Raw genomic sequence first — 13,757 nt, forward strand, 5'->3', positions numbered from 1 at the left:
GGATCCAATCTACAAAGGGTGGCTGCATAGCAGGACAGGGCAGAGTCATTATTAAAGTAACACGTAGATAAATTGCCTGATTTAATAGAGGTCTGCGATTGAGAAAAAAATCATATAGTGTCAGCTTTGGCCATATGAAGAGCAGGACCACATATGTTCTATTTCTAGTTAGTTACTGAAAACTTTGCTATCTATCATCTTTCTTTCTCTCTCATCTTTGATCTATCATCTATCTATAATCTCTCTCTTTCTCTCAATCTATCATCTATATCTATCATTTATATCAATCTATCTATCTACTCATAGGGGACGCGGTGGAGCTGCGGGTTAAACCGCTGAGCTGCTGAGCTTGCCGATCAGAAGGTCAGCGGTTCAAATCCACGGGACGGGGTGAGCTCCTGTTGCTAGTCCCAGCTCCTGCCAACCTAGCAGTTCGAAAACATGCAACTGTGAGTAGATTAATAGGTGCCGCTTCAGCGGGCAGGTAACGGTGTTCCGTGTAGTCATGCCAGCCATATGACCACGGAAGTGTCTACGGACAAACGTCAGCTCTTCGGCTTTGAAACGGAGATGAGCACAGCCCCCTAGAGTCAGACACAACTGGACTTAATGTCAAGGGAAACCTTTACCTTTACCTATCTACCTACTCTATCTAGAATCACTCACAAAAGTTTTCTTTCTTTTTGCAATTAAAATCAAAGAAGCTGTATAATGAAGACCTACAACCTTCATTTATTTTTATTTTGGGATATACTGTTTTATGATGGTGCTCATATCAGTTTCAAGAGGATGCATGAGCATTAAGTTTTGATGTGGAGTAATGTTATGGACATTTGGGTGTGATCGTATTTTGAGGGAACAAACTCCATGGATTATCTTTTTTATGCCTTGTGAAATCAGTTTTTTTTCCAGGACTAGATACTCCAATTCAGAAATGATTCAGCAAACTGGCCATGAAAACTATACAAGGCATTATGAAAAACAGAAATCTGTCATGGTAAAATAAAATTTTGAACACAACTTTTTTCTATATTTGTTCTTATACTTCGTTATGTTTTAAGATTAGCATGAGATGAAACAAGTGCCTGTGGTTTTGCAGTAAAGGTTTGCATTGCAGAATTATTTTTTTATTTCACATTGAGTGGCTTTTCTTTTATGACTAGCTATAGTTCTCTGAAAAACATTTTTTTTTCAATGTGCAGATCAAAAAATAAACCCAAGTTGGGAGAAGAAGGTTTCATTTATTAGAGTTCATTTTCCCTGATACATTGAAACCAAAATTCCATCCTTTAGGAGATGATTACAGACACCATAAGAGAAACCCTACATTTAAGTTCTTTCACCAACAAAACGTGCTGACTGGCAACCCCACTAATTAGAACTGCCAGTCTTGGGTTGTTGAGCAAGCCATTCCTGATGTGGGAGCTGAGGAAGCTGGCCCCAATAAACTCCAAGGGAAGATTTTGGTCTCTTCCTTTTCAGAGGTTTAGACCACAGGTTCAAAATGAGTAGCCCTTGTCACCTCATATAGCCTTGTTATTGGAAATATTGAGTGCTGGGCTATTGGGATAGTAACTAGGATGAGAAATGTTTCCTGCATCAGTGAACTCAGTATTGATTGTGAGCTGTCATGATTTGGGGACTCTTTATGGGTGCCTGCTTTTAACAAGGAATCATGCCACATTGCTCTCACAACATTATCTAAGACAGCCTGCAGAACCATTCATGCCTATCCATAATAGACCTCTTGAAGATCTCTGTAGCACTTTTAAAATAAGGCAGGTATTCAGGAAATCTGCCAAGCTGCACCCCAAACACGCTGGGATTATATTCGGATAATAATTCATTGATGAGATCATGAATTAGAATTTCTGGTGCAAAGGTGGTCAAGGTGAGGTTTTTCAATAGTAATGAAGTAGATACAACCATCACAGGCAGAGCAAGAAAGCTTGTTCCTCTTAACCTTCTCGCACCAACCACAATCCTGTTTTCTAATTGTGCAAGTTGTATATACCAATTATATCACCCCACATATATATTTTTTACTGTTAGTTGCCTTGAGTATTATTTTGGATATTAATTCAAGAAATAAAACAAATGTTAACAGGTTGTCTCTATATAGAGTATGGTAGCATATGAATTAGACACAATATTAAAACCCTAGAAAATCTTCATTGAGCTCCACCAGTTTTTATCAAATTCCTTGCAATTCTTAAACAAACAAAGCTATGTAGTCAAATGCAACATAATTACTGCAACCATATTCCATTTGAAATTATGAATTTGTTCTTACAATAATACTGCCATACAAGAATAGTCTTTCACTTAGGTGCTAGGTTGACAGGTTTCTCTTAGAAATCACATTTATAGCTTTAAGAACCATAGACGTGGTCTCTGGGATTACCCTCCACTTTCTTATGGCTCTTCAGACATATGAGCTATACCAGATTGATTCTTCCCTCTCTCCCCCCCCAATTTTTTAGGCATTTTCTCCAATATGGCACCCTCCAGTTAGGTTGAGACTACAACATCCTGAATGTTTAGATTCCATGGTCTTCTGAGAGTTGCAGTCCTGAAACATCTGGAAGGCACCAAACTGTGGAGGAGTATTCTAGGTTGAAGTTCTAGATGCAAGAAATCTTCTGCCTTGGACTTTTTGGAGGAGTACAACATTCCCAACCTGGGATAATTTTTTTCCTCCTTCCTGTTTTTCAGATTTTTTCCCCCCCTAGAGTGTCTTCAAGGGCTCACCTAGATCAGCCGTGGAAGCATCAAAAAAGCTAAAGACCTTTATTAGACTGTGGGATAATACAGTTTTTTCTCACCATCTCTGTTGCAATCTGATACACTGTGGAGCAGATTGTTGGCCCTGAGTGGAAAGGTCAATGGGTTTGACACCTGCTAAATGCTACCAGAAATGCCCATTTAACTTGTAAACTACCTTTGATGAAATGTGCCTGATGTTAAGAACCTTTTTAATCAATACAAAGGTTAAGCCCTATTGTTAGCTGGCACGTGGAAAAGGATTGGATCCTCTGCACCAAGTTTGGGCATTATCGCAGGATAATTAAGGAAAAGTAAATGTGAAGGGAGCTTCAAACTCCTTAACATCATAGTCCAATAAGTTATGAGCTTCATAGTCCCTGAGTGCTTCTGTGTGTTATGCTCTCTGGGGAACCCTTGAAAGGAAAACGATAATCTGAGGCAATCTGGACCCAGTTGTGCATGATGAAACAGTGTGAATGACTATGTTGCAGCAGGTACCACCAAGGGAATACGTGCATGACATGGATCATAGAATTCTCCTGTAAGCTCTTTCCATGCAGTTGGGTGTATAATGGTCTAACAGGAGCAGAGCACAGTGTTTGACAAGTTATTTTAAAATGCTTTAGAGATTCAAAAGTGGTTAATGATGAAGCAAGAAGAACTAAAATCAAAGGTGGGGGGGACCCTTTGCAAACATCCAGTCTTCTCTGGTTCATAACTATGTTTTATACTCCATTACTGACTTCCCTTTAAGAATACCAGATTCTGATTACAAACCTTGGTGGATGAGTGCCCTGTTTAGAATCCTGTCTGAGTGCTTTTCCAAAGATTGTTAAATGTTCCACTACTTTGACATTCAGCAGACATTACCTTCCATAAAACACGTCACCTTTATTCTCTGTTCCTAGGAGCACATGTGAGATTAAGTGAAGGCAGAAGGTCTAAATTTAAAGTAGCCTTTCCCAAACTGCCACCCTCCAAATGTGGGAGCCAGGTTGAGGAAGGCTGATCTAGACAATGTTTGGGGTTGTGCCAGACCTTTGAATTGAATTCCTCAACATTTGGTAATTGGCAGCTTTGTATCAGAACATCCTGGAGAAAATGTTTCTTCTGGTACCAGAATGTAGGCTTGTTATTTTTGTTTCTTTTTATAGAAAAATGACCCATCTACTATTTTTTATCATTTCACTTTTCTTTTAAAAAAGGCTACTTCTGAAAGCCATTACTTGTAGTAAGTTTATAAGCCAGCATACTTTTTTCCCCCCGTAATCATTCCTTTAAACAAGGCAAAACCACTAATTTGACTCTGTCCTGAGCAGCCTCATGAAAAGAGGACAAGGTAGCAAGTGGTCTAATAATGATGAAAAGTTTGGTTCCAAATATTTAAACTTCCTCTTGTTTCTAGGAATTTTAATGTCCCCTCCCCTTTAGTGTTCTGGACAGCCATGCAGATTTGATATCCTCTTCAGAAATCTGTAGCCACAGTCTCATTTTTAAGGTGAAAGCCTTGGTAGCTGAGAACAGGAAAATAAGGGTTTTCAATCATTCTGCTGGAGAACATATCTGGAAATTCATGTATGCTTCACTGCCACAATCACAAAAGTTGAAGCTATTGCCTCCTTTTTACAATCAGAAAAATGCAAAGCACATTGATCTTCAAATACCTGCCTTGTTAGAGAAAGAATTAAGTTTATTTTTTGAAGAATCTGCTCTCTGATTGCTCCCTCCCCCCCGCTTTTTTCCCTCCCAAACTGACCAAATGAAGGCAGGACCGGCATTATCCTTGTAGTAGGACCGGACAGTTTACCATGCAAAAATGAGGAGCTATTCAAGTTAATCTTCATACCGGAGATCTATGGGCAACCTCTCTTAGAAAGCAGCCAAGTGCTAATAATAATAGCATTACAAGATGGTTTGGTGGTTATTTTTGTTTGAGTTCTTTGAAAAGCCATACAGTTGTAACTAAAGAGTTCTTTTTTCTCTCAGAAAGAAAGGGGAAAAAAATGACACTTGGCATAAATAAATAAACAAACAAACAAACAAACAATAATTTAAAAAATACACTGCTAGAAGAAAAAAGGGGACTCCCCCCCAACAAATATATATTTACGACATGCAAGAGATTAAAAGAGAACTGTTCTGAGTTTTCTCATCCAAAGCAAAATCAGAACTAAAAAAATAAAAAGAAACAAAAAACCAAAATAAAATTACAGGAATTGCAGAAGAAAGCTCAGATTCAATTTGGTTTGCAAATACCATGTTTCGGAAGCATTGCGTCTAAGGTATTTTGTATACCATCAAAAGGCACCAAAGGATTGACTCAGCCAAATCCGCAAGAGGCCATTTGTGGGGAATCATGAAGACAGGTTATAGCTTGTAGTAGCGTCCCTGGCCCTTCATGAACGATGAGTCGAAATGTTACTGCTGCAAACCTGCTCCTTCTGTCTTGCCTTTTTTTTTTCCTGTCTGAGGCCCTTTCCAGATAAAAAAACGGGGCTTTCTGCCCTTTAATATAAAGTTGCACTAGCCTGCATTCAGCAATAGAAGTGCAGTCTCCTGTCCAAATGCAGTGAAAGGAATTTGCATTCTTGGAAGGGGAACAAACTCTTCTATGCTGAGTGGGATGGGACAGGGTGGGACATAACTGGGGAGGTTCACCTAATTCCTAAATTTTAAAAAATAATTCTTGTTTTAAGAAAAGGATGGTTGCATTTATATTCCAATACTGGAACCGAAGAATCAGCAGACCTGAACTAAACATAAGGGAAGAAAAGAAAGGGAAGGAAGTCAGAAAGCTGTAGGTGGATTAATTTGGCCTTAATGGTCTTCATCCGTTCCTAATGTAGGTAAGTTAGTGGTATGGCCAAAGTGAAGATGTATCATAGGTCACCTCTGATGTCACAGACACTACTTAACAGGTGACGAGAGTTGTGCAACTAGACTTCATTGAACTTCCAAGGCAGTGAGTCCTGTAGAGGAAGGGTGAAAAACTGAATATGGTGTTTTTACAGGCTGCAACCTTACGATTTTATAATCCAATGTGCAATCTGGGGCAAAAAAAAAAAGTGTACCTCTCACAAGAACTGAGTTATAGGAAAACATTCATTGTGTGGTAAATGCGCACAATAAATGATCATCTGGAAAGGCCCTGAGTTAATAAAAGGAACGCACCACTTGAAAAAGGTAAATGGTCAATTACAAGAAATGAACCAACAGGAATCTGAATTTCTGTTTCTAAACAGGGTAAAAGAAAAGAAAAATCTCCAAATAATTGACTAGAAAAGAGAGACAGCTTAATGCAATGCACCTTTGTTTTATGGCCTTGGGTTTTTTTCTCTTTTTTTTTGGTAAATATAGTTGTATAATCTTACCTTTGTTCTAGATTACAAATTATCTTTGTAAAGGAACTAAATCTACCAGCAACTTCTGGGGAAAATGAAAGCGTACATGATTCAAGCTCACTGTATGCAACTTGGTTGCTCTCAGTACTTAGAATTCAACTGTTCTTAATTTGCTTTGCCAGCCCAATTTCTCTTACACTGGGGGGAAAGCAATAAATGTTGGAATCTGAGTGTTTATCTCTACATAGTTAGTCTCTGCAGAGGAATGATGAAAGAAAAAAAAAGAGGATAAGAAAACAGGACAAAAAACCAAAACTTTAAAAAACTTTTGTTTGCTAGTCTCCAGAACATTAGATTCCCAAGGAGCATCTTTTTCCTCTCCTAGTTAACCTTATCTTGAAATATATACAGGTTATTGGTTGCTGCCACTGCTATTATATTTTCCGAAGGATGCCAAGCTGTATGCAGGATCTTTTTGCTAAAGTCCAGACTGTCCACACTAATTTCATCTTTCCTCCTTTTGCCCCCCACACAAACTTTGCGGGGCTTCAGGATGGCACGGGGTTTGCTGTTTTCTCTTGAGGCTTCGAGAGTCACATCACGCTTGGTATTGCGATCAAACATTCTAAAGAAATTGTTGTAGGAGCCAGTCATGATGACACTGAGAAGCAAGCCAAAAAAAAAAGGAAGAGTCTCAAGTGAAATCAAGAGCCTTTCTAGTTTTCCTTCTCTCAATCACACCCCATTTCAGGACAGTTCCAGCCTTGAGAAATACCCACCATATCTCCTTTCTAGGAAAGCCACTACAAGGAGACCCCTTGGCAGTGTGGGATGGAATAACTGAGGTTAGGAGGCAATTTGCTGGCTCGGTAAATGTCTACTTCAAGGGGGACTATAATCCCCATTGGTAGTTAGGCCAGGTACAGCTAATGCATTTATGCAGTGAGAAAAGCCTTACTTCATTCCTGCAGTCTCCATTTAATAAGATGAGGTGGCTAAACAGACAACACCTTCGTAGGGCAGGTGGCATGGAGACAGCTGCTGGAACTCATCTCTTCTTATCATTATCTTGTGTATTCATCCCAATTCACAGAATCAAGGATGATGATTTTAAAATATCTTAAATATTGAAATAGTGAACAAATCAAATAAGCACTAACCACTGAAAGGAGGATGACGGTACATGCACGCAAAGTAAAAGCTTCGGCAAACTCAGCAGTTGGCATTCTATTTTAGGATGCCCCCACAGATATCTGGATCAAGGGGACTGCAGCTTGGAAATAAGGGAGGATCCAAGTACAGCATCTCCCCTTAGATTAGGCCCCTTTTTAGGACTGGTGGATTCAGAGAAATATTCCTGGCCACAAATCCTAAGCAATAATTGGAGGCCAATATTTCAACTGAAAATATAAAAACAAATTACAAGGGCAAGCTAATTTCATGCTTAATTTTATGTTATAAATGAACAATATTTAAATCCCTTTTTAATTTTCTAATCGCCAGTAGCTGAAAGTATAATGTTGACAAAAAGGAAATGCCAATTCTGTTAGCCATATTTTCTAAGGAAGAGTTAGGCCACTGTTATATAAGTCATTTCAATTTCATTTCTAGTCATAAATGGAGCCAATTCAATCTTGGCTTTGCATACCTAGCTATTTTAGAAATTCTAATTTATGGAAGCTAGTGCAAGCTCCTTTGCATTTAAAAACCCCACAACTCATCACAATGCTTATGCCCCATAAGAACATTATTAGGTTGGAGTCATTGCATGAAGCTCATTTCAGCCTCAGACCTATGCTGACCAGGTTTTTAGGATCTGTGTGCTTGGCCCAACATAAGCAGTGCTTATCCAGATATCCTAATTCAAGTAACTTCTCTTCAAAATGCTCACAGCTGCTCTTTGTACGTCTTATGTTAGTTTTCTGGATCACAAAGAGAGTTGACATTTGAACAAGTCATGAGATTTATTACCGAGTGTTTTTCAAGTTTCATTTAATGATTTTTTTCATTTAAAAAAAACACACCTTTTCTGCATTGCATGAAGCAAAGTGCAGAGAAGATAAGAGTGAATGGAAATGGAGTGGATGGATTGAGGAATCAGAAAATGAAAAAAAAAAATCCTGCATATAACTCCTCACCTGTCTGACCCATTCCATACACATTCAAATTTATCAAAAATGCAATCGTTTTCATAGAGGGAGCACAGCTTGCTGCGGAGGTAATCGTGAACCTAGGAGAAAGACAGACACAAAGAATAAAAGGAAAGGAGCACTGAGAAAGAACTGTGTGCTAAAGTTTGATTCCAGCTCTACTCACAGATTCCAGAGGACAAGGCTCTGAAGTTATTAAGATTAGCATTTGGTGTTATTATTTTATCTTAGCTTCTACCATGAATGTTTTAATTTCAGTGCTTTGATTTCTGTTGCTCTTACCACTAAAAACCACCAAGAGTCTTTTTTTTTACTGCAGTAGCTATAAAATTGAAAAATAAAAATTAGTAAATTATATGTAGGCCAATTTAAAGATCTCACAGTAGTAACAAATAAAGAATGGTTTTGAAGCATTTTAGGATGTTCTGAAGATACACACACACACACACACACACTATATTTAGTGCCCACACCATTCATTCACATCATAGCAAACAAAGGATCAAGATAAAATACCTGGTATGTCTCAATAGGTCTGTTCTCCATATTCAGATCCCACACCTTGACAGTGAGATAATCCCTGGTCATGATGTACCTCCCAGTATGGCTGAACTTTACATCAGAAATTGAAGAAATGATCTCAGAAAAAAAAGATCTGTTACTTGGGTCTTCGGGTTCTTCAAAAACTACACAAAACCACACACACAAAAGAAACAACATAATATAGTCAAGGTCTCTGTATCACTCAAGTTAATCTGATAAATTATGAAAATGTTTAAGTTTCCCACATGGTGAAGCATAAGGAAAATTCTGTGAGCACACACTGAAAACCAACAACTAAGGCTTTATTAACTGGAAAATAAGTTTCCCTGCTCACCTAGCAGTTCGAAAACATGCAAATGTGAGTAGATCAATAGGTACCGCTTCGGCGGGAAGGTAACGGCGTTCCGAGTCGTCATGCTGGCCACATGACCCGGAAGTGTCTATGACAACGCCGGCTCCAAGGCTTAGAAACGGAGATGAGCACCGCCCCCTAGAGTCGGATTCGACTGGACTTTACGTCAAGGGAAACCTTTACCTTTACCTTAAGTTTCCCTGGACTTCATTAGGTTTATTTTGGAGTAGATAGCGTATAGAATTATATTGTGAATCCCATTGAAATCAGTGGAACTGCACTGCACAGATAAAGACTTACATTTCATCAATGTCACTGGGGAACTAAATGATCACATTAGGTGCAATACGTTGGGGGCTGTTGTCCTCAGAGCTCAAACCTTTTATCCATACTAATTTTCACTTATTATATTTATTAGTCTTAATACAGAAAGTATCACAGTAGATTTTTGCAGGCTTAGTCATGCTTACAGCTCAGGTCATCCACAGAAATCAATGGAGCTTAACCTAGTCATGACTAAATCCTACCTGCTGTGTTTTAAGATGTGGAAAATTACTCTGGTTATTTCATACCACAGAATTTTATTTTATTTTGAAATAATATTAAGAGGAGCCCATCTGACAATATAACAAGAGCACTATAGAAATAAACTCACTTATCATTCCTCATGTATCATGAATAGGCATTTGAGACAGCTACAGTAGTATAACTAAAGGAGATGTTCCTTACTGAATGGAAGATTCAATAGAAATAGAACGATTTCTATTGTTCTCCAATAGAACAAATATGCAAATTGATTGGTTTTGATGAGTTTCCAGTAGAAATTTTCAAAAATCTGTTATGGTCTGCCTATTATACCAAACCAAGGGTACCAGGTGAGTTTAAAAATGGAAAACCCAACACATGAGTTCATATGGCATGCTAAAATCAGGGGAGCCAAACATCTGGAGGCCTGCTAACATGCTTTATCAGCACACCAGAGAAGTTTTGTCAAGGTGGAGAGACAAACTTCTCACTACTTACATCCTTGACTCAATAAAAAATGAGTCCTGCCCACTTTATGAGTGCAGCCCTCAGTACATTAGGCAAGATTTGATGCAGCTGGCAGGCTGATGAAAATAGTGAATTCCTGTGCTAAACCCTGGTGTGGTGTTTGTTTTTGATTCAACATGATATGCAAACAGGAGCAATAGTAAACAATGGTTTGTTTTAGGACAATAAACTTTCCAATCTGCCTATCATTTTGATGATTGTAGATGAGATAGGCCATTCTGTTTGGCACACGTAAGTAGCAGATCTGGACATTTCTGCTTAAATTCTGTGACATTCTTTCCAAAACTTTGTTCTGCCACCATTTGCCTTTCTTTGATAGGGAGGCTTCTGCTTTTAGCTGTGCCACTAGAGGACTTATGTCATATAAGCCATAAGAAGTTGACCTCAGCATTGTCAGATGGCCTAGGATGAGCCTAAAATGATTTGGAATTTTAATGACTAATGTACACGTTATAAAAATACATTTTTTATATAAATAAACAAATCTTAGATTACGATGTATACAAAACAGATAGATAATGATCCATTACTTATAGGCCAATATGGACATCTAATGGAAATTAATACAGATATTTAAGAACAGCTACAACATCCAAGTTGGAATTGTGTATAAATCAGCCACAACCTGAACAATGACCCAAGAAAGCAGATTAATATATTGCCGCCATTTAAGGCCCATTTTTATAAATCAAATCTCAAAGATCCATAAAACTGACAAGTTTTCCAATTCTGAAATGTTATACAGACATATACAAACAGCCAAGAACACAAACAAATAGATCATCAAACAAATCAACCCAGAGTTCTCACGCAAGGCACAAATGACCAGGCTCAAATTATCCTACTCTGAACACATTATGCAAAGACCTAGCTCTCTGGAGAAGGATCTAATGTTGGGAAAGGTGGAAGGAAAGATGAAGAAGAAGACCAACAGCAGAGTGGAAGACCTGAAAGGCCAGGTTAGGGACACATTGTCATGGAGAAAATCTATTTATGTGGTTGCTGGAAGTCAACAATGACTTGATGGCACATAACAAATCAATCACACAACAGCAAAATTTGAGAAAAGTTATTTTGTAGATAGTATCCTTAGCTGCATGACAGCCACTTAAATTGTGCTTTCCTTAAAAAATGTCTATAATATACTGTATGCTTAAATATCAAATAGCTGTTGCCTCTACTACCATCACCCACAAAAAGGGAGAAAAGCTTGAAACAAACAGCTATATTTCAGGGTGGATCAAACACAGTTTGACAGGAAATCTGCAGCCATGTGGATAAATGAGATGAAACATTGGTGAATTTTCTAGAGACAATGGGATTTCTTTCAAGATGTATACACAATGCAAAGTCATGAAATAACAAAAATGCTGTATGTATCCTTGCCCTCAGGGGGGTATTGGTTCACTTGACATTTAACATCTAGGCACCATGGAAACTTTTTCAAAGGAAGTATGAAATTGGCAGTTTCATAGCAAAAAAAATGAAAAGAATCTTATTAAAGTAGAGTTTACTTTCTCTGCATAAATATTTGGTCAGCTTTACTACTCTGTAGTGGAACACTGAGCTGTAAACTCTTGGTTTTTGGAATATGATACAGGCAATAGGAAAAAATAATTCTCAAATGCTAGGATAAATGATCTCTCTACAAATATTAGATGGCAGCATTCATCCTGAAGTCTCCTCCCTGCCAGCAGGAAATCTGATGACTTACAATTTTTCAAAAATATAATAAAAACATCACAGCAGAAAAAAAAATCAAGATCTCAGCTGGCTTGTACAAAGCATCTAACTTTCATGTCATAATTATGGACTTGAGCACACCAGGGAGCACAATTTGGGAAAATCGGTTTTGTGGTTGGGAGATTAAAAAAACAAACACCAGGATCATTTCTAGGAGTTCTGTTCTGTGTAAGTATGGTTTGAACTTGGCAGTAGAAGCCTGGGATTGACTGTTGCTGATGTTGATACAAGGGAGAATTTGCAAGTACCATCAAAATGTCAACATGTAGAGCAAATAAGAAGTGTTAGAAGGCTACCTTGTGTGTGACATGGGAGATGTAACATTTTTGTTTAGAGCAGTCTCCAGAGGCTTTAAATTGATTGGAGCAGGATTACTGGAAGTGTATGGAGGGTTAATCCTTCCCTGGTTCTACTTTCTCAATCAAAGTCCTCCCCCCCCCCCACTATTAGGTCAGAAAACTACTTACATTGTTTTTATCATGGGCATTGAGAGGAATGGGAGAAAAGTGACCTTTGTGTTTCCATTATGTTCTAGATGAGCTAGAGATTAGATTTAAAAAGAAAAAGCCGGAAATCAGGAGGAAATGTATGTAGGAATAACAAAGGTGTTGCACTAGGACTGGGGAAGTGTAGGTTCAAGTCTACCCTCAGCCTTGTGGAAATTTCTTGGGTGGCTTTGGACCAGCCCAAACGACCTCATAGGTTTTTTGATATGAGGACAAAATGATGAGAGATCTACCCTTTCTCCTGAGCTTCAGGAGAAAAGGTAGGAGGATATAAATCTAACAAACGACTATCCAGGTATATATATCTACTGTATGTATGCATGCATGCATCCTATTTTATCCTCTGTTGCTCTATGTATGGTACGATCAGAGGAAATACACTGATGATAAATTTAAGGGGATGGATGCAGAACAACTCAATTACCTGCTTGCAGATGTGATCACATTTGATAGCAGTGAGGTTGCTCCTTTTACTATTCTTTTAAATTTTATGTTCTAAATTGTAACACTGGTTTTAGTTCAACTTAATTTCTTTGTACGTTGCATTTGTTTTTAATGTTGGATTACAACCTGTGGTCTCAACAATAAGCTTATTACTCACTCACCGTAAGATCATTTTGAAAATCAGATGCTCAGGTGGAAGGCTGTGCTTAACATATTCTCAGCTCTTTGAGGTTGTCCAGACCAGGAAACAGATGTCCCAAGAAAACTAAAACTAAGCTTTGTTGAGATAAACCAGTGTTTCTCAACCTTGGCAACTTGAAGATGTGTAGACTTCAACTCCCAGAATTCCCCAGCCAGCATGGGGAACATCTTCAAGTTGCCAAGGTTGAGAAACACTGAGATAGACAGTAGTAACAGAATTTTGCAAGTCTGCTTGTATTTTCCCTTCCCTCTCTCTGCTACCCCAGGGAATCAGGGAGCAGCCACATGGAGTCTCTTCCTGATACCACCTCCTTTCCCTGGGCTTAAGGGATGTGGGTCTCACATAGGGACAAAAGGTTCTGTCTTTCAAACGTTTGTAATGGGTGCAACTTTTTTAGCACAATTTTGTTCTGCCCTATTTCCAGATTAGTAAAAAAATCAGATCAAACCAATTTTGTAAATAATTTTCCCTAATATATATGATTTTGTAACCCTTTTCTCTAATGTATGCCATTACATTTGCACGCTATTACCAAACCATTCCAGACCTGTTGCTTGGAGCATCCGCACTTTAAGCCCTTTTCCTAGTTTTCTGAGGACGTGTGCACAAGCACGGGAGACACTTTTGCTGAGCACAGTAGGGTCTGCACAACCATAA

At 38.4% G+C, this 13,757-nt stretch overlaps 1 protein-coding gene across 3 annotated transcripts in view; it reads right to left on the bottom strand.

Moving 5' to 3' along the window:
- Positions 1 to 1,845: 1,845 nt before the first annotated feature.
- Positions 1,846 to 13,757, bottom strand: part of PPP2R2B (protein phosphatase 2 regulatory subunit Bbeta) — a 268,093-nt gene continuing 256,181 nt past the window's right edge. For all 3 annotated transcript variants that reach the window (XM_063292375.1, XM_063292374.1, XM_063292376.1), the window contains exons 7-9: positions 8,774 to 8,943; positions 8,246 to 8,337; positions 1,846 to 6,768 (exon numbers count right to left, since the gene is read on the bottom strand). In XM_063292375.1, the coding sequence (XP_063148445.1) occupies positions 6,489 to 6,768; positions 8,246 to 8,337; positions 8,774 to 8,943 (542 nt within the window). In that variant the 3' untranslated portion in view covers positions 1,846 to 6,488. The remainder of the gene's footprint in view (positions 6,769 to 8,245; positions 8,338 to 8,773; positions 8,944 to 13,757) is intronic.

Source organism: Candoia aspera, chromosome 2, assembly GCF_035149785.1.
Source record: "Candoia aspera isolate rCanAsp1 chromosome 2, rCanAsp1.hap2, whole genome shotgun sequence".
NCBI classification, from domain to species: Eukaryota; Metazoa; Chordata; class Lepidosauria; order Squamata; family Boidae; genus Candoia; species Candoia aspera.